Raw genomic sequence first — 21,759 nt, forward strand, 5'->3', positions numbered from 1 at the left:
AGTAGACCGGCAGATCTGATATCATCGCCACTGTGGTGGAATTCCATACATAAAGGCGAGGACGACAGCTGTACGCAGAGTGACATTAAGCGTTGTACACCGTGACGGTAGAATGCATACTCTAGCTACAAAAAAACTACGAAAAATCTCCTGTCCCCCCACCTTTAAAGATTCTTGAAACACTGTTTCTGTTGTTTCATAAAGATCATGTATGTCAAACTAGTTGTAAGAACCGATTATTTTGAATAGACAATAATCCGTTCTTACAACTAGTTTGACATACATGATCTTTATGAAACAACAGAAACAGTGTTTCAAGAATCTTTAAAGGTGGGGGGACAGGAGATTTTTCGTAGTTTTTTTGTAGCTAGAGTATGCATTCTACCGTCACGGTGTACAACGCTTAATGTCACTCTGCGTACAGCTGTCGTCCTCGCCTTTATGTATGCAATCGGGCGGCAGCTTTCTCTTTGCCCGCGTGGCTCAGTCGGTAGCGGCGCCGCACCCTCAATCCTCACCCTCACAAGTTCAACTCCTCGAGGGGCATCTTTGAACGGAATTTCGAGAACATTATTTTTTTCATGTCCCCCCACCTTTAAAAAATTCTTAAAATTGTGTTGTTATAAGCCTCTCATGAGTTTGAACTTGAGGGCCCACCGTTAGAGGTGCTACGCAGATACCAATTGAGCTCCGCTGGTGAAAGCATCGGCTTCTGACTGTTGGTATGACTGGGTACGGTAGACATGTAAGTTGTAATCGAACTACTTTAGAAATCGCTGTTTCATGATACTCATATAAAAAACATATTTTTAAACTACTAGAATCGACGTCTAAATAGAAGAACAGATTTAAAAAAAACTAACTTTTTTAGCTACGGTTGTGCTTTTTTAGCTAAGTTGTGGAGTATCGGTTTTTGTATATCTATTTGATTTTTATATCTTATTGGGTAATGTACATATAGAAGGTGTGACCTAACTAATTTCAAAAAATTACTGTTTAATTAAATTCATATGATCGATCGACTATGCGATTTTATCGATATCAGCCTCACTGCACACCATCACATCAAAATGTATTCCGTAACCAATAAAGCTCCGTTTCCAGTGATCACCTACCCTATCACTTTCCTATGCGTCGTTGGAATGTTTGTAGCAATGCTAGTAGTTTTTACAGTTCAAGATCTTGCGGATTTGTGAGTTTGAGACTTTCAACCTCTTCAGAAACGTTCGTTTTCAGTTACTTCTCCGAATCATTCTTCTTTCACTGGATATGCTACCTCCCAATGATTGTCTACGCTCTAATGATTGTTATCAGTGATAAGATTTATCGAAGGCTGGCATTGATTCTTAATGATTGGGAAAATTATCGAACCGACGACGAGTATGAGGATTTCCTGATCACTAAAATAGTGTTGTTTCAATTTGTCACTGCATTCGGATCACTGTTTTATATCGCTTTCGTTTTGAGGGACATGAAAAGATTGCAGGAGGTAAGGGGGTTTTTTGATTGAAACTTTCCAGTTTCATCATTCCGATTTAATTACCCCTCGGGGATCGACATGATTGATGTTGGCACAATGCGTAAAACAGCAAGGTCCAAAAACTCAGCCAGGATAGCATCTGTCTTTTACGTAGTTGTTCTCAAAACTCGACAATTTGACTGTAATGGAGTATATTATTATTTTGCAGATCTTGTAAAGTTTTACTTTTTTTTTCAATTCGATATGAAAGTCCGGTGTTCAACAGAGTCATGCGCCGGTGAAGATACCCTGGTGTACCGTCTCCATCTACTTGAGTTCAATTATCTCAATTTTTGTAACAGATATCAAAAAATTGCTAACTAACAAAATGTTGGCAATCTTATGATAAACGTTTTATCAGTGGGCAGATTTTTGATAGCTCTCATAGGAGCCGAGATAATTGAGCTCATAGTGCAACTCAGCCTTGACTAGAACAATTTCAGACCCTTGCCACATTGCTCATCACCCGTCAAGTCACACAAAACATCATGGAAACCGTGGTTCCGTTTATGATCGAAAAATTGAAACTGAGCAGTTTGACATACAAAATGACTCGAAGCATGAGTGATGGATCTCTCAGACGCCATGTGGAAAATGTGAGAAACAAAAGACAAAGTTCTGTGGAGCAAGAGGAAAGTCCCAGAACTCCAAGAGAAGGGTTGTTCACTTTGGGATCACCAGAAGGCCAAGAAGTTCGACAGAGGAAAGGTCTGGAAACAGAGAAGGAACAGCCACGAACTCTATCTTCTATATTCCGAGAGGACTTCTCATTGAAAACCGAACGTCTTCCACTGCCCGAATTCAAACCATCACATGATTCGAATCCGGAGCTAACACAAGCTGAACTGGAAAGTGTCATGTCTGTATACGCCCGTCCGTTGGATGATTTCCTGGAAATGTTCATTCAATTCGGATATGTTCTTTTATTCTCCCCAGCTTTTCCATTGGCTGCTGTTTGTGCTTTAATCAATAATCTCATTGAGATTCGGGTGGATGCGTTTAAACTGTGTAATACCGTACAACGACCATTTGGAAGGAGGGTTAAGGATATTGGAGCGTGGCAAAAATCTATGGAGGTGAGAAGAATTATGAAGGAAATATTGGTTTCCGAAAATTTAAAAATGTTATGATAAGAAAGTGAAACCGTATTTTTTTTAATATTTTGAACGAATATTTGCCGGTTTCACTTTTTTCATAATTATGAACACTTTTCAAAAAATCGATCTGAAGGTGTCAAGTCTAAAAATTTCATTTTCCAGCTACTCGGAATCCTTGGCGTCATGGTGAATTGTGTTCTCATTGGTCAATCCGGCCTTGTTCAACGCATTTGGCCAGAACTATCATGGGGTGGCCAGATATTGATTATTGTCGTTTTGGAGCATGTGATTCTAGCAATAAAAATGATTATCGACATTTTGGTGCCAGATGTACCACACTGGGTTCGAATCGAGACGGCGAAACAGGAGCATTTTAGAAGGGAGGCTTTTAAGGTGGGTATTTTTTTGCTGTTTTAAGATTGTCATTTGAATTGCTTCCTAGTAGTATGAAATGATAATGACACAGGCTGAAATGACACAGGCTCGGCATTTACCTATAGGAACATGTTAGGCTTTTAATAAGCTTCTTTCAGACTTCCTTTGAGTTTTCAAGGAAAAAAATTGTTCTGTATTTTAATACTTTAAAATTTGTAAGCTTTCAAGAAAATTGTTTTCATTTTCTAAAAAAATTGTTTCTGATTTTTCATGAGATCCATTAATTTTTTCGAACAATTATTCTCAGCGTAACAAAATATGGCAAAAAATTCGGGGGGTACAATGATTCGGGGGTACAAGGGGGTACAACTGATTTAGGGGTACAAAATTGGTGATTCGGGGGTACAAAATTCGTGGGTACAACAATTCGGGGGTACAATCTACCAATGATTCTGGGGTACAACCCATTTCATTTAGGGGTACAACGCTTGTGATTCGGGGGTACAATTTTTTTTGAGGGAGTTTCTGAATTCCTGAATTTCAGAGCTTGAAAATCTCAGAATTCTTAGAATTTCAGAACTTTGGAATTCCAGTATTTCTGAATCAGAAAATTTCGGAACTTCAAAATCTGAGAATCTAAAAATTTCCGAATTTCAGAATCTCAGGACTTAAAAAATTCGAAATCTCAGAATTTCTAAAAATTTGAAAATTCGAAATCTCAGAATTCCAGAATTCGGAATCTGAGAATTTCGGAACTTCAGGATCACATTGTTCTTTTTGAAAATGGAGAACTGTAAAAAAAGCTTGACAAGTTTTACAAACTCAGGTTTTTAATGCTTAATTTAAGATTAAAACCGTGCTGATACTTTCCTCAATACCAATTTTTCTCAATTCTATTTCATTTCTCTTTGTTTCTCAATATTCCTTCGTTTTCACCCCAATTTTCCGTTTTTTTCCCAATTTTTCTCAATTTTCCTCAATTTTCGTGGTAATTGAAATTTTTCTCATTTCTTTTCATAATTTTCTAGATCATTGATTAAAGGAAACAATCGCAAATTAGCAATTTAGAAACGAAATTCGAAAATCCCAAAAATTAGCCCAAAAGGAGCTATTTTCTCTCGAAAATTGTTCGAACAGGCAATAAAACATTGCAAAAATTATAAAATTAAATTTTTTCGATTAATTACCACGAAAATTTGAGCAAAAACGATGAAAAACGAAGAAAAACGGAAAAAATCCTAAAAATACAATTTGCGAGCGATGACGTTATCAGTCCATGGTCGTGGCCGAGCTGGGGGGTTTTCTCTTCCATGGGAAAGTTGCGCAAATTTCACAGATTTTCGCAAATCACATTTTTCTCCGTTTTCCTTCGTTTTTCATCGTTTTTGCTCAAATTTTCGTGGTAATTAATCGAAAAAAAAATAATTTTATAATTTTTGCAATGTTTCATGGCCTGTACGAACAATTTTCGAAAAGAAATAGTTCATTTTCGGCCAATTTTTTGGATTTTTTAATTTTTGTGTGTAAATAACTAAATAGTGATTGTTTTTTTTCATTCAATGATCTAGAAAATTATGAAAAGAAATGAGAAAAATTCCAATTACCACGAAAATTGAGAAAAAGAGAAAAATTGAGAAAAATTGGGAGGTAAAAAAAGGAATATTGAGAAACAGAAGGAATGAGATAGAATTGAGAAAAAAAAGCGATTGAGAAAAATTGATAGAATATTTTACAGCATACTTGCAACGGGCCGGGCCGGACTTTTTTCAGAATTTTCAGGGCCCGGCCCTGCTCGTCTATTTTCAGAAGAAAATTTTCCTGTCTTTCAAAAAATTTTTTGGGGTCCATAGAAAAAAAGTGGAAAACCTTTCGGTCAAGTAAAAAATTTTTCAAAATAAGAGTGTCCATAAAAAATGATTTTTTCACAAAAAAAATTTGGAAAAATGACTGAAATTTCAAAAAAAAAATTCAAATTTTGAGAACCCGGGCCCAGGCCGGGCCCTGATTTTGCAAGTATGTTTTACAGTTCTCCATTGTTTGCTTTCCGGAAATTTCGAGATTTTTTAAAATCAGAAAGAACAATGTGACAATGAGAAGTGAAAAACTTTTGTCGGAATTTTTGGAAATTCAGAAATTGCGAAATACTGAGATTCTGATGTCCTGAAACTTTGAGATTTTGAAGTTCTGAAATTCGGAAATACTCAGATTCTCAGATTCTGAAGATGCGAAATTTTCAGATTCCGAAATACTGAAATTCTGGAGTTCTGAAATTCTAAAATTCTCAGATTCTGAAGTTCCGACATTTTCAGATTCTCAGATTTTGAAGTTCCGAAATTTTCAGATTCCGAAATACTGGAATTCCAAAGTTCTGAAAATCTAAGAATTCTGAGATTTTCAAGCTCTGAAATTCAGGAATTCAGAAACTCCCTCAAAAAAAATTGTACCCCCGAATCGTTGTACCCCCGAATTTTTGTACCCACGAATTTTGTACCCCCGAATCACCAATTTTGTACCCCTAAATCAGTTGTACCCCCTTGTACCCCCGAACCATTGTACCCCCGAATTTTTCGCCACAAAATATGTATACACGGTTTAAAATGCTCATTTCGATGCAAAGCCAACAAAGACTTGAAGTTGCTAAGTTTAGGCTTTCTCTAAGCTTCCTTCAAAAATTCTTTGTGCTCACTTTAAGCTAACTTTTAGCTTTTGTTTAAGAGTATTTCATGTTAAACCCGAATGTAGTAACCTGTCATTTGTATGGTCCTTAAATATAACTATCCCATTCTTGCAGCGTGAATCCCGTCTCCTCTCCCACACGCAAACTCCATCATCCGATCAACAAAACAATCAACCGGAACCCTCTACACCTGATGCTGGACCAAGATTCAATCGATTGGATCAAATCAATCGATCGAAACGGAGAAGTATCACACCGATGGTTCGGTTGTCAAGTTTTACAAGGAAACCTAGAAAAGATAATGATGATAATTGTATTGATTGATTGATTTGGGAAATTCTAGTCATGTTTTGTTGAAATTTACGGGATAACTTTTTTTTCACTGTCTGTATTTTTTGGTTGCTTTTTTTTAATAATAAACAACAAGAACTGTAGTTTTTTGAACCGCAAAAGTGTATAAACTTGATGGAACAGCTAAAAAAACTACTGTACATGTCAACTTTACAATTTCATAATTTTCTGAACTTGGTTTTTTTTGTGGTTTCAACAATGAACCTGTAGTAAACACGCTTATTCATTCTTTCAGTTTTCATAAGTTTCAAAAATGAAACGAAATTCAATAAGTAAATTTTTCATAACAGCACATTACCTGCTGATTGAAGTTCAATGAAACAGAAAAAATCTAAAAAATCAAATAATATTAGTAGCCTGAACACTTCCAGTCCATATTCCACCCTTCTTCAGTTTCCTCAACTTGTTTCTTCTCTCCAATTGTTTTCCTTCGTTTTTCTCGTAAGAAACCAAATGGACGATCCATTGAAGCGTTTTTGAGACGTCGTCATCTAGTGAGGTGTACAGATTGGCGATTCGGTTTTTTTCCTGAAAAAAAACTGTTTTAGGTGCTTGAGATATATTGTCAAGTTTATGTGGTGTATTATTGTTATTTATACAGTGTTGGAAAACATAAATTTCGATCATATCAAATTTGATGAATTTTAATTAAAAGGCTTCGAATATGGTACTAAACAATTTTGAAAAATCGAGAAAACAAACTTTCAAAAATCAAGTATTTACTTAATGTTTAAGAAAAGAGGCCACATAGATAATACTCAAGTTAAAACATTTGTCAAAATATATGAAATCAGTGTAACCGATTTTTATTGAAATTTGATTACTGTTTCAGATTTTCCAGATAGTTTTGGGATTTGTCATTTCAAGCTGATATTCATTTAGCTGATAGGCTTTTTTGAAATAGGAGCAATTAGTAGAAAATTTACTTATAGTGATAACTTTCAAAGTTTCACTGTAGCAGAATTTTCTGAAAACCACATCCTTTGTTTTCGGTTTATTGAATCCTTGTAAGCTTCCAAAAAATGTTTTTTTTGCGACACTGTTTCTGATTTTCCATAGCTTCCATGAGTCCGAAATGTCCAACTAGTGGTATTCAATTTGCTATAAATTTTATTTCAAAAAGTTGGTATATTTTGTCACTGTTCATAACTTCAAAAATTTCAATAAGGTTTAGAAGAAATCCATCCATCTTTGAGCCTAATTATCTCGATTCCTATCAAAGATGTCAAAAAGTTGTCAACTGATAAAATGTTCATCATAATATCCCTAACGTTTTATCAGTGGACAGATTTTCGATATCTCTCAGATCCTTCAAAAAAGTTTTGGGATATGTCATTTCAAGTCAATCTCTAAACCGATGGCTTACCTGTAATCTAGTGATATCAATATCCTGCACAATTTCAGACAATCTTTTCAATGCGTCTGGAAGATTCTTGATGATTCTCTCAACTCTCATTTTGGAATTATCCACGTGTTGAGAGAGTCGTTGATGAAATTCCAGGATGTCGGTCTGAAAGATCAGTGAATTAAAACTTCTGGATTTTATAGTGCCAGTGTAGAAATCGCTATAAAATGAAAAAAGATAACTTGTTGAAACTGGAAATGTTTGAAAAAAAAAACCTTTTTCAAATTGATCATTTAATTATCTTTCTTGGGTCTTCTGAGCTTCGAATGGGATAATTATTGGTTTTGGAAAAAACATTTTTTTAAATTTTCAAGTTGATCCTTGAAAGTCGCAAGACTTAAAAATTTTCTTCTATAGACAAAATTACAGTGGTAGGAAAATCGAAAGCCCTTTCTCACCCTAACAAGCTCCGACTGCTTCTCAGCCCACTGCTCCACACGTTCCCAAATGTCGGATTTGCTCAATTTTTCATTTTGAATTATCGAGAAGAACTCTTGACGGCTCAGCTCATCGGCGCCTAAAAATCATTAGACTGGAAATTTGCAAACTTCGAAAAATCTCACTTTTCAAAAATGGCAATCTCTCCTCCAACTTTGCATTCTGAGTATCCTGGGTTCTTGTCGGTACTGTTATAGATTCCACATTAGGTGGAACTTCAGAAGAAGCTTCTAGAGTCTCTACTGTAGTTGATGGTAGAACACCTCCTACAATCAGAGTGGGAAATAGAAGGAATAGACAAAAATACATTGGTCTGTATGATACAAAAAGTGTGTTTTGGGGAAAAGGTTAGAAAATTTTGGAGCATATCGGGGTGAAGGGGAGCAAATATTGTGGTGTCTCCAGGCTAATGGATTAAGCGGTAGATCAAATAGAAAAAGTGAGGAATATACTGTATGTTTTCGGTGTGTTTGTGTATGTGTGTACATAAATAGAAGAAATGGGATACATTGAAATAAGAACGAACTTTTCGTTTTGAATAGCTTAATGTGGAAAATGGACAGGTTTGGTGGGAAATTTGAAAATATGGAATTATAGGAAAAGAGAATTAAAACGAGCACAGAATATAATATGATAAAATGTATCTTTCGGAATTAATGACGATTTTGAAACAGCATATTTATGTGTAATTCGAATATTAGATTCTCTTTGAAATCTTTGATGTATCGATCAAAAGATTGATTCAATTTGAGAATTCTAGTGGAAAATTACATTTTCATAATGTTTTTGAACTGAATTTTTTTGAATTCAGTTTGTAGACAGATTTCTATTGTTTTGAAACACGTTCTTGCAATTATCCCAGTTTTTAGGCTGAAAATTCGGATATTATTCAATAAAAATTACTGCTTCTTAATGTTATGTCACCATACATTTCAAAAATTTGTTAATCGTGTTAGAATACACACCATTATCATTAATAATAACATTCACCAAATTCTGTATGTTCGTATGTATGTCACGTGACTTTTCACCCATTCAAAGTTAATCGATGGAGGGGAAACCTAAACAGACGAATCAGAAATTTTTATTAGTTTAGGACCGAACTTTTCGTTTTTCGAAATTTTGATCTTGAAGTCTTCTGAAGACGCTCCTTGGTTTCGTGAAAAAATGCCGAAGGTGGAATTCTCGAATATAGTGCAACTCGCCCGGAAACTCTGACTATGCCGGTCACGGTACAACAGAAGATTGGATTTTTATTATTCAACCGATTTCAAGCTCGAAATTCATTTTTGATCATTAATTGGCTTCCAGTAGACCCCACACGGTGGGTTTGAGCCACTTTATCTCGGTTCTCGGAAAGATATCGAAAAATGGTCGGCTGACAAAATGTTACTGATATTACGAGGAACATTTTATCCGTTGACACATTTTTGATATCTCAAACAGGAAACGAGATAATCAGGTCCAAAGGAACTTTTCATGGTGTTTCACAGATTTCAAAAGGAAAAAATTCAATTGATATTTAAACGTGATGAAAAAAAATATTTTTAAAAACGCACGACCCTATATGACCCATTCAGACATAATACTATAAAAATAGAGGGAAGTGAAGGAAACAATCAGTTCTCAACTTCTCTGGGCTCCAGAATGGGGAGCCAAGATCCGGGATCCGGAATCTGGAATCTGGAATCTGGAATCCGGAATCCGGAATCCGGAATCCGGAATCCGGAATCCGGAACCCAGAATCCGGAAAAACTCTAATCTGTAAACTAGCTAAAAATTGAGAAAAATTGCAGTTTCAAAATCTTTGTTTTTTGGGACACCGTTGACATGATACGGTCACTTTTTTCTATAGGGTTGTTTTTAAAATAGGTTTTCCATCACCTGAAAATTCCAAAGAACTGTATTTCTAGGCCACCGCTGTGAACTATTGACTTAAAGATTTTTTATCTGTTTCGAATTGTTATTATTATGAATATGTTGATCCTATCAAGGTATTGAAATCATTCATGGGAATTTTGAAGAATTTGAAAACGCACCAAAGACAAGTGACCTCATTAGCGTTTTTCGGGATTAAATAAATCCAGAAAAGTAATCTAAAATTCTAAAGATATAATAACCCAATAATCTCCCCCTGTTTTGGGCAGAAACTAGGTCGAACCTTTCCGGTTTATTTTCTATTCGAGTAACAGTGAAATCAAAGACGGAGATTTGTAGATTTCGAGTAGTCTTGATTCTGGATTTGTAGCGCTTGAAAATCGTTTTCAATATGAAAAATAGGTTCATCAAACGTCCGGTTGCAAAAATGTCAGTTGCGAAACGTTTGGTATAAACCATCCGAAAATAAGTCAACTTCGCAGATGTGTCTAGAATGACTTCACAATTCAAAAATTTATTTTCTTTTCTAAATTTTTATATAAAAACTTTTTTTAGTAAACATTTGAAGCGAGTTTCTGTTCATCATAGTTGTAATTTAACAAAAAAAAAGAGAAATAATCTTCTTCGGAAATATTTTTTCAAATCTACCCACTACCATAAAATGGAAAAAATAGCAGTTTCAAAAACTTTGTTTTTAGGCGGTTTTTAATATGATACTGTTAATTGGTTTCTATAAGATACTGTTATTTTAGTTTAATACATCATTCAACATATATGATATTTTAATGAAATCCGAGTTTTTAGGCCACTGATTCTGAAATCCGAATTTATTTTTAGGCAACTTATGTAAATTTCTGATTTTCAGACTTCCTATTCTTTTCTGTATCACATTGCTAGTATGAATTAATTCTATCAGCGAATTTCAATTTCTTTTCTTTATGATTGAATAGATTTTGTGGCTTGAACTGCGTAGCTATAGAAGCTATAACCGCTCTATTTTGGCTCTTTTCAGTGGTACACACACACACACACACACACACACATAAATATGAAAATAGTGGACTATCCAAAGAAAAAGTCTAATTTAGATGTGTAGATTTCTAGTTTTTTCCTGTTTTTTGTTTTTGAGTAGATAGGATAACCTTGATTTCTGATCTGGGACCCGGAGAAAAATTTGCGAAACGATCGGTTCTGAAACGTCCGGAAAAAATATTTTTGGTATTCAAAGTTGGTTACCTAGAAACCAAAAAAATCACATTTCTGGGTCACCCAATTTTTTCCACTTTTTCAAAAATTTCTTGTTTCAAATCATGCTCAAAGATGGAAAATTATTTCTATTGCTATTCCAAAGCAAAAACCGATGACCCATTTTTTGACAAATCCCGGAGAACCTAAAAATAAAGTATCATAATCCGATAATCTCCTCGGCTTTGGGCAGAAGGTATGTTGAACTATTCGGTTTAGTTTTTGTTTTTTCTTCATGATTAAGCGGATTTTGTGGTTTGAACCGTGTAGCTGGAGAAATTCAATTTCCTGGGAATAAAAAAAAACAACAAAACATTTCAGAAAACAAAACGAGTTTCTTTTGTCTACAAGATAACATTTTTTACAGATACAAATAGTTTATATTAAGTATGGACTTTTAGAAAAACATGTTTCGAAATGATCTTTAAAAGTGGGGGAAAGGAGATTTTTCGGAGATTTTTTGGAGCCAGGGTATGCATCTTACCGTGACGGTGTACATCGCTTGATGTCACTCTGCGCACAGCTGTCGTCCTCACCCTTATTTTGACCATCATATGTGAACGGAATTTCGAGAAAATTATTTTTTTTCATTTCCCCCCACCTTTAGTGAGAAATTTTTTCAAAAATAAAAACGGGAAAATACTGTACTTGGAAACAAAATTATGCTGATGTCGGGTTGCGAAATGGCCAGGTGCGAAATGTCCGAAACAAACTATGCCGTTTCAATCGACGTTTTTTGGTTTGCCCCGGACTTTAGGAACTAGTTTGGAACTGAAAAAATATTTTCAGAACTTTTTTCCGAGAAATAATAGGTTTTTAGGGTTGGAGTCCTAGAAGTGAAAAAATCAAATTTCTGGGTCACCCAATTTTTTCCACTTTTTCAAAAATGTCTTGTCATGCTCAAAGATGCTCAATCATGCTAAAAGATGGGTAATTATTTTTAGTGCCATTCCAAAGAATAATCTGTCGAACCATTTTTTTTTGACAAATCCTGTAGAATCTAAAAATATCGAAAAATCTAATAATCCAATAATTCTTTTTGGTAAGAAACTAGATTAATCTTTTCCAATTAAGTTTCTTTTTTTAAATGTATTTTTAGGTGAATTTTGTGTTTTAAACTGTGTAGCTGGAGAAATTCAATTTCCTAAGAACCAAAGAAAACCCGGACATTTTTGATGTTTCAGAAATCAATGAGCGTTTATTTTCACTACAAGCTGGAACAATTTAACTTGAGAACGCTTTATATTTTTTTACAGGGACAAATAGTTTAAATTGAGTATAGAATATTAGGAAAATATGTATTGGTAGATCGGGATTTCGTTATTTCTCCAAATTTTTGGTAAATACAGAAACAGTGAAATCGGAGTCGGAGATTGGTAGATTTTGAACTTTTTGCCGTTTTTCAATGTATTCGAACGGATCGGATATACTGGATTTTTGGTCCGAGAGATGTTCCGGATTTTTTGAAACAGCAGTCACGAAACGGGCGGTTCTAAAACGTCCGGTTGCAACATTATCAGTTGCGAAATGTCCGATACAAAAAATTCTATTCCAATTGACGTTTTATGATTTGTACCGGACTTTAGGAACTAGCTTGGAACTGAGAAAAACATTTTCATAGTTGTCAGAATTGTTTTTCAAAAAAAATAACTGAATATCAAAGTTGGTGGACTAGAAACCGGAAAATCCAATTTCTAGGCCACCGAATTTGTCGTTTTCATATATTTCTTGTTTCAAATCTTTTTCATATAATGAAAACAATTGTACTGTTAGTTGTAAAATTGTTCCGGCAAGCCAAAATTCTAAATTTAAATATATCCAAAAGTATAATAATCCGATAATCCCTTCGCAGAAACTAAATCATACTCTTTTTTCGTATTTTATGAATCATAGAATTTTGTGGTTTGAGCTCAGACCAATTCTCGTGCTCTTTTGAGCCCGTGTGATTCAATTTTTCATTTTCTTCCTTCCTCTTCCTTTTTTGCGGGGACAAAACACAGATTTTTGATTTTTGATAAAATGTTTTATTTCATTTTTTGAGGAGAGAAAAATAATTATTAATTAGAATGAGTCATTTCAGGAAGACAAGAAAAATGTATGTACAAAAAAAGAGAATGTGAATATCACACATTGCCTGAGGAAGAGCCATTGCTGAGTCAGAGAGATTTTCGGGAAGCGAGAGAGAGTTTTTGGGACCACAAAAAGGGGAAAAAACGACTAGAGGAGAACTAAAAATAGTATTATGACTGGGAAAACTGGGCGGTACAAAGAAAATCAACATTTTAAACCGGGTTCGTGAAAAGTGGAGATTGCAAGAATGGGTTGGTAAGAAGATTGGGCGTTGAGAGTGTTGGCATTGTCTTCTGAAGCATTTGCATCGACGATGGGGTTACTGTAGGTGTGGCCAGTGGTGGCAAAGTGACACCAGCAGCCTGAAGAGCGGCGGCAAGTTGGGCTGCTTGTTGTTGAAGACGGAGCATAGACAAAACGTCAGTAGGTTGGGTTTGGGATCCCATCAAATCCATCATTTGGTTATTTTGCTGTTGTTGCTGGAGTACGGTATTGTGAAGGATGAGGGAACTGATGCTCTGTTCAGTGGATAGTTGTGGAAGTTGAGCTTGTGGAGTTACTGGCTTGAATGGCGACATTTGCGAGAGCACTGGAGCAGCAGGAATCGGCCTGGCCAGCATTGGAGAGGTCACTGGGATTTGGAACCTTGGAATGGTAGATGTCATTGGGAGGATTGGAGCCGCCGTGGTGAGCTGAGCAATGGAGGACATTGGAAGTTGTGGTGGTTGGCTCATTGGTGGGAGAGCTGCTGGAAGTGGCTTCTCCTCGTCGGCGTCGTTGACGAAGATTCGCATCGCTGGGATCGTTGGGAGGAGGATGTATTTTCCTTTTCCGGATATTTCGTCAACTGACATTTTCTTTGGAGCAATCACTGGGATGTCTTCGACTCGGTTTTGCTGAAAATATGGGGATTTTAGTTGTGGTAGCGATCTTTAAATGGGTGTATCTCAAGAAGTACAGTAGCTATCAAGAAGTCATTAATAGAGAAACTAGCGCATCTTGTTTCTTTGTGTCTAACGTTTATATCTCAAAAACCAAAAACGCTATTCAAAAGTTGTCTACTACTAAAATGTTTGAAATATTACGCGCCAGAGAAGCTATCCCATCACATGGGTTCTAAGCAATGAGTCAGTAGCTAAATGACGCGGCACATTGCTTAGAACATAGATCCCTTTATTTTCTTGCCTGGTCAGAATCACAAGAAAATGTGAGAATACAAGGATACGTCATGTGTCTACGGATCTATGAAGCCTTATTCTAGAAATGCTCCTTACCGTTGGTTGTGCTACAAATGTGTGTGCTCTCTTCCTCATTGGCGTTGGACTTGGGCTCCGCGTGACTGATGAATCTGAAGTTACTGAAAACTCAAAATTTAAACTCCAACTTCTCAGCTTAATAATAAACTCACTCTTTTTGGATCGTTCCAATTCTAGTCGCCGCTTTTCCGACGCACATTTTGCCTTCCATATATCATAGGACATCACTGTCATCTGGCCTAGGGAGCCACTTCGGGGTTCTAGGCCATTATTGTTTGGTGTGGATGTGGAGGACATGACTGAGGGGCTGGTACGTGTGATAGGCGTCGTCTGAAGAATAGGAATCATATTTTGGAGTTGTTGAGAATGAGCCGGCGAGGCAGGTGCTCCGCCTATTCTGACCGGTGTGACTAGGCGAGTGTGAGAAATTGCTCTGGCTGTGCTCTAGACGTCTTTGCTAGTGAAGAGAGCAGGGGATAGAGAAGAGGAGATTAAAAACCATAAGATCAGAATTTTCCCCTTCTCTATATGCTCATTTGCGGGTATGTCTTATGCGCGTGCTACTAGAGAGGGAGCAGACTAGAATCTTGTTTTCAGAGAAAAGAGAAAATGTGGTGTTATATGGAAATCATATAGAAGTAGCCGCCGAAAATAGAATATTAGTACGGCTTAGTGAAAGGTTGAAATAGGTTTATATAGCATCAGGTAATGTAAAGTAGGCTTTGCTAGCTACATATAAGCTAGCTTTATGTAGGTCAAGCTAGCTTCAGGTAGCTTAAGCTAGCCTTACGAAATTTGAGCTAGCTTCTGGTAGCCCTAGCTTGGCTTAGCTTAACTTAGCTTGTCTTAGCTAGCTTCAGGGAGCCCTAGCTTGCCTTAGCTTGTCTGAGTTAGATTAAACTAGTCTGAGCTAGCTTGAGCTAATTTTGAGTATCTTCAGGTAGTCTTAAATAGACTCAGGAAGCCTAAAAGAGTTATAAGTGACTTAAGCTTGACTTATTTCGCTTAAGCTAGCTTCAGGTAGTCCTAGCTTGCCTTAGCTAGCCTTAACGTGATTTAGCATGCTTTAACTTGCGCTTAACTTGCCCTTAACTTGCCTTAGCCTGACTTAACTGGGCGCAGATTGTCTTAACTTGCCCCAGCCTGCCCTAGCCTGCCCTAGCTTGCCGCAGTTAGCTTCATATAGCTTATATCGCTTACCGATGATGTTCGCGTATCACTGCTATCCATATCAGGTGTAGAAGTCTTTGAGCAGAACGATGATCGTCTGGAGTATCCTGAAAAATTGGAAAATTGGAAATCCAATAAAAGAAGACCAGGAAGAAGACACCAAAAGTGGATTGAATTTCTCTCCATAGATGTAGGGCATTTTTAGATAAAGATCAGAAAAGAGGGGCAAAAAGAGATTCCGTACTTGGCGTACAACATTTAGGGGGGACGCGAAACAGGGGGACGAGATTTTGATCTTTGTCCACCTGCGCGATATTCATTTTTCATAGTCTGTGTACACTACTCCCACATGTACTAGTCTAAGGGAAAATGATTCACTGAAACCGAAAAATGTAAAAAATTCGATTTTAGATACATATCTCATGAACCATTAAAGCTAACTTATAAATGCCTAGGCTAAAAGTTAAAGAAGATATACTATGCGTCATATAATGGGGCTCATTTATGTGCATATTATGCGCATATTATATATTGACGTCAATGTGAACCACGCGGTTTCTGGTCTAAAGGCGAGAAAGAAAGGAAAATGACAGAATTGGTGAATGATAATATTCTGATAGTGTTATCAGTTATTCTGACGGGCTCTCTATCAGTTCTATGAACAAAGAGACACATTCTATGAATCTTCTATTCTTCAGAATACAAGAGACCTGACGTCTTCTAAACCACAGCTGTCAACAGAATCTATGAATCAAGTGGGGTTTGAATGAAATAGGAGCTACACGTTTCTGTGTACTGAAAGTAGGAGTGAAAAACAGAATATTGAGGAGCGGAGTGCTGTTGGCAAAATCAGACGGACCAAACACGAGAGGGAAATAGTGTGTGAAGTGAAGAGAGTTTCTAGAAGAGTGCAGAAAAGAGACGCAGACATTGGAATGGAAGAGGAGGAGGTGGTTAGTTGGAAATGCACTAAAAACAGGGGGACCGAGGCGCAAAACAAAAAGGTCAGAGTTTTTCAGCAAAAATAGAGTAGAGGACGGGGAACAGAAAGACCAGGACACACATTTTTTTAGTTCGGGGCGAAAACAACTTTTTGGGATGGGAAAGAGGAAGATTGGGGTTTTTGGGATTTTCTTGAAGCTAAGAAGGGTCTAACAAAAATTCTAAACAAGTCAGCAGTAGTAACATGAAGTTCTTAAAGTTATTGAAATTTTGAAACAATGAAGTTTTGATTTTTCTAGGGAAAAGTGTATATTACCTTAAAAACTGGTGTTAACTTTGAGTTAAATTTATCTCGATTCCTATCAAAGATGTCAAAAAGTTGTCAACTGATAAAATGTTCATCATAATATCCCTAACATTTTATCAGTTGACAAATTTTTGATTTCTTACATAGGAATCGAGATAATTGAGCTCAAACTTGAAAGAATCGCTTACTTTTTCTATTAAAGGTGTTACAGTAGTTATGAAGAATTAGAAAAAGGGAAAATTTCTGGAATTTTGGAAAGTGGAAACAAATTGGTAGGTTAGGAAAACACCAAATTTTGAATTTAATGAAATATTAAAAATTGATTTATGATGTTCTAGATGGTTTTTGAGATTCTAAAATTTGTTCATCGAATCTGCCGGTTTCAAATTTTCCATGAATTTTTTTGGTTTTTATCAAACTCAATAAAAGCGAGTTGTGTGTTCAAACAGGTTTAAAAGAACTTTAGAGAAAAAAGTGGTGTTTGAAAATCAAAAATTCTTAATTTTTTTCAAAATGTGAAATGGATGGGACTGTTCCGAATTTCTTATAAAAACTTGATAACAACTTTTTGAAACAGTGGTACCAGAAATTTCAAAACCATCTAAAACCGAACTCTGTATCCCAAAAGTGCATTCAAATGAAAAAAACAAGAATGATGAAATTTCCCAATTCATGTCAACAGCCTCCCCCGTTGATTTTCGAACTGTTACTTCAGAATGTCCTGCAGTACAAAAAAATTAAATTATTTGTTTTTATTCTTATTATTCATTCCAAGTAACCCCAAAAAATAATTTGTATTGTGTTCCTAGAATTGTATGATTTTTGTCTAGTCTGTGTCGATTAGTCAGGCCTACCACACTAGATTTTTGATCATGAGAGACAGAACAGAAACTATTGTCGGGGACATTTTTGGAAAACCGAGCAGAACACACAGAACTACAAATCAGAATAGGGCTTCTGATTTGATTAGAGGAAGGTGACGTGGCATTTAGGGATCATAGATTGGGGTACTAGTATTGTGAGCCATTTGTCTTGGTTACTGTAAAAAATATCAAAAAGTGATAAATTAATAAAATGTTTGTTAGGAAATTTGTTATATTTTAGCAGTTAATACTTTTTTGATATCATTTAAAGGAACCGAGATGAATTGGGTCAAAGTTAAGGTTTAGATACGTAGGCTTAAGTTAGCAAAAACGCTTCTATCTCGCTAACCATTATTCCTATTTAAAAATGTTCAACTAAAAAAATGCTTAAAATTGAGTTTTACGCATTTTCACATTTAAGCCTGTCAGCTACAATACCTTCTTCATCGTCAACACTGGAGCTGGATTCTGTGGCATGTCGTTTAGCGTTAAGTGCGGCTGCTAGCTCAATCTTCTCCTTGTTCCGCTTGTTAAACGACTTCAGCCGTTTGTAGTTTAACTTTTCACACTGAAAATAACAAGTAAAATATAGAACTCAACTACAGTAACCCACAGATTTACAACTGCAAAGGATATAGGGGCATTGGGGTGAGTGATTCTTCAAAATCACTTTTTCACCATGTCCTTCGCACTTTCGACAGTACAGAATTCGTCCTTTTGGTTTTGGGGAGCTTGACATGTCTTGGGAGGATGGCGAGTAGTTCTCGTTGGATCGGTGGTGTTGGTTCTCGTCGTCAATGGTCACTGTTGCGATGATGTGTGGGCTCATTTTACTGAAAAATTGGGGATTTAGGAGGTAGGAACGTTCTTGATGGAAAAATCGAAACTACGAATTGGCAAAAAAATTCTGATTCAGAAACTTTGTAAAGATTAATAAGATTTTTGAACATCTGGTAGGAAAGTTACATCATATCAAAGAATTGAAACTACAGTAATCCAAAAATGTACACTTGCTAGACTCCTACAGTAACCTAAACATAGCCTTACAGTAATATTCGCTAGAGGTAGGCATAAAAATCTACAGTAATCCTTCTTCGAGCTACTTGAAGTGTGATAAATGAGATTTCTTAAAAGTACCGTAATCCGAAATCTTTGATGAACATTTCCGTTTCAAGTCAGTCATATAAACTTTTAAAGCTGGATAAATGTGATGCTTGTCATATTCTGTGTAAACTTTTCAAACTGATTACTGTACTTGCAGATCCAGGAAAAAATGTTTGCTGATTTAGAAAGTTAATATTATCTTGAAGGTTTAAAGTTATTGATAAGTTTGGTGAATAGGATGCAAACTACAGTAATCCAAAAAAAAAAGTGCCCAAGCCTTAAAGTAATCCTAAAGGATAAGGACCTACAGTAATCTTTCTCCTAGCTACTCCAAGGAAGTTTAATCTAAGAATAATCCTGAATTCTAGAATTCTATATAAGGGGGGTGGAGTTTGATCAAAAAAAGAAAGAAGCGGAAGTTAAAAAAAATTCTCTCTTTGGGTCCAGAAAAAATATGTCATTTTCTGTCTCCCCAGAAAAACACTCCGTTTTTTCTACTTCTTTTTTTTGCTTCCTTATTTTTTTTCTCCCCTCCCGCGTTCCTTCTAGTAGTTCAATAATCATCTTTTCCCTCTTTTTTTCGCTTTTTTCCCCCTAGTTGTTCATTTGTGTTCGAAGATCAGTCTGGGGAACGGGGAAGTCTGGGTGAGCTGGAAAAGCTCAAAAATTGGTGGGCGGAGCTTGACAATGACCAGTGCTCAAAACACAGATCTCATTGAGATGGAGCACAAAACAGAAAGCAATGAGACAAGAAAAAATAACACGGAAATTGCAATTTTCTGCAAGAAAAGGTGTTCTAGGGAAAAATAAGGGGGAGATAGGGAAGTAATTTTGGTGAGATCGGAATTCTAAAAAGTTGGAAAACATATAAAAATTGAAGGTTTTGAAAAATTGCAAAAAAATTTCAGTTTCGAAAATTCCATTTTTGAACTAAAATATCAATAAATCTTGCTGGTTTCTCGCATTCGTCAATAAATTGAAAATTTCAGAATTTTTTCTTGTTATTTTTCCCAAAATAAAAACTTCAAAAAAGGTCAAAATGTTATAAAATTTTCATTTTTAAAAGATTTTCAACTAATTTTGCTTGAACAATTATTAAATTCTTGTGTAGTCTTGAAATTCAAAATTTCGCTTGAAAATTTTGAATTTTTTTTTTTTGAAAAATCCCAAAAAATACCGGAAATTCGAGAAAATTAAATTTCAAAATTCGAAAAAAATCTGTTTCGAAAATTCCATTTTTGATTTTTCAACTTTTTTCAATGATCTTGGGAGAAATTAGTTCTAAAATTCAAAAAAAAAACGCACATTCAAAAATGCTATTTTTCTCCAAAGTTCAAACTTTTCCAATTTCTTCACAAATCCGAGAAAAGTCAAAAAATTTCAACTAAAAAACTGTTTTCCTCAAAACGCAAAATCTTTTTCAAACTAACCAAATTCATCCTCTATCTAAGATCTCATCTCAGCCCTACAGTACTCCCTCCGCCCTAAAGTGTGCGGAGCCTATAATTCTATTCCAATTGTAAGGTTCAAGAAGACCAGACACAACAGTAAGCATTTTCTTTTACAGGAATAATGTAAATTTCTAGGGTACAAAGTACCTCAAGTTCAGTTTTCAATGAATACCCTTGAGCAAACATTTGGGTCCACCCTTTTCGCGAATGATGATGAAAAGGCGGGTCGAAAAGTGTTTAGAAAAGTTTGTGTAGACACAAAACTCGAAAAATTACGTATTTTGTGACTCCACACAAAAAGTGTCATCCTTTTTGGGTTTTTGAACTCTTGGAATTTTTTTAAATTCTAAAAACGCAATTTTCAGAGAATTCCTAGAAAAAGCCTTCAGAGTTTTTTGAGATGGAGAAAAAAAAAGGAATCTTTGGAGAAGAGGAAAAACAAGGAACAAGAAAAAAGGATGGGGATCAAAAAACTGCTGCCCCATGGTCCCGTTTGGAACAGAGAACAGAATTTTTTCCTCTTTTTCGCCTTTTGGGCTCTTTTTCTGTGTTGGTTTTTGGGTATTCTCGACACATGGGAAAAACATTTTTTAGAAAAAAAAGAGAAAAACAAAAAGTTCAAAGTCTGAGGGAAACCCAGAGTGGAGGAGGAGATTTTTGGTCCCGGAGCATTATTTTGTGTTTTATGCTTCAATCAAAAAAAAATACTGAAATTTTTTGAACTGTTTCTAACACTTTTGAAATTCCAGAAAATTTCAAAATCTTCGGTTCAAACGATTTCAAACTTCGCTAAAACTTAAAAAAAAAACTTTTAAAAATGCTGACTATTCGCTTTTAAAAACCAAAATTGCGAACAAATATCTAGGCCTCGTAGTCTACAGAAGGCACAAAACTGCCTTTTTTCTGTGACAACGAGAAAGAGAAACAAGAACAAACATCCAAGATCCACCTCCCAGAGAAAAAGAAAAGAACACAAAAAAATTGAGCACAAAAAATATTTGTCAGGTTCATGGAGAGCACAAAAGTTGTTGTGTTAAAACAATTCTTTTTTTGATTTTTTGGGGGTAGTTAGAAGTGCAGGTTTCTTAAGATTACTGTAGTCGACTAGATAAAGGCTATAGGCTTACTATAGTTTGTACTTAGATGTGCAGGTCCCTTCAGACTACTGTAGGACCTCTTAACCCTGTAAACAGTTATAGGCTTACTGTAATTCTTAGTTAGATGTGGAGAAAAAAAATCTCGTTGGATCAAAAAATTTGGGGTTTGTAAAAAAAACTGTGATTGAGAAACATCATTTTTTTTGAAAAAGTTAGATATGCTGGTTTAAGATTGCTACTGTAACTTTAATTCAAGTAATACAGTAATCCGAGAGTGATATTAGCAACCACAGTAATACATTAGCTGATTACTGTAGAATTCAATTCACTGTACAACTTTGAAGATGAACGTCCGAATAAATCAAAAAGAATGGTTTAATGGGAATAGTGAAATTGGAAAAGTTCAAAAATTCAAAAGTTAGAAATTCTTGGTGATTCGAACGCCTACAGTAATCTTATTGTTAGGGTGATAACGTTACTTACAGTAATCCATGAGCTACACCACTTATTTAGA

The 21,759-nt window shown here is 35.6% G+C and overlaps 3 protein-coding genes across 3 annotated transcripts; 1 reads left to right on the top strand and 2 right to left on the bottom strand.

Moving 5' to 3' along the window:
• Positions 1-1,154: 1,154 nt before the first annotated feature.
• CBG21548 lies at positions 1,155-5,992 on the top strand (the record flags this gene model as incomplete). Its single annotated transcript, XM_002632587.1, has 5 exons — positions 1,155-1,192; positions 1,237-1,489; positions 1,963-2,595; positions 2,779-3,009; positions 5,783-5,992. 5 exons carry the CDS (start codon positions 1,155-1,157, stop codon positions 5,990-5,992), a joined length of 1,365 nt encoding a protein of 454 aa, XP_002632633.1.
• A 366-nt stretch (positions 5,993-6,358) lies between these two features.
• CBG21549 lies at positions 6,359-8,171 on the bottom strand (the record flags this gene model as incomplete). Its single annotated transcript, XM_002632588.1, has 4 exons — positions 6,359-6,547; positions 7,386-7,529; positions 7,823-7,941; positions 7,988-8,171. The coding sequence occupies 4 exons, from the start codon at positions 8,169-8,171 to the stop codon at positions 6,359-6,361; spliced, it is 636 nt and encodes a 211-aa protein (XP_002632634.1).
• Positions 8,172-13,267: 5,096 nt separating this feature from the next.
• Positions 13,268-18,422, bottom strand: Cbr-dmd-6 (the record flags this gene model as incomplete). Its single annotated transcript, XM_045244869.1, has 6 exons — positions 13,268-13,951; positions 14,330-14,403; positions 14,464-14,641; positions 15,512-15,588; positions 18,032-18,161; positions 18,207-18,422. 6 exons carry the CDS (start codon positions 18,420-18,422, stop codon positions 13,268-13,270), a joined length of 1,359 nt encoding a protein of 452 aa, XP_045097333.1.
• Positions 18,423-21,759: the final 3,337 nt, after the last annotated feature.

The sequence above is a fragment of the Caenorhabditis briggsae genome, assembly GCF_000004555.2.
Source record: "Caenorhabditis briggsae complete genome, chrIV, whole genome shotgun sequence".
Lineage (NCBI taxonomy): Eukaryota > Metazoa > Nematoda > Chromadorea > Rhabditida > Rhabditidae > Caenorhabditis > Caenorhabditis briggsae.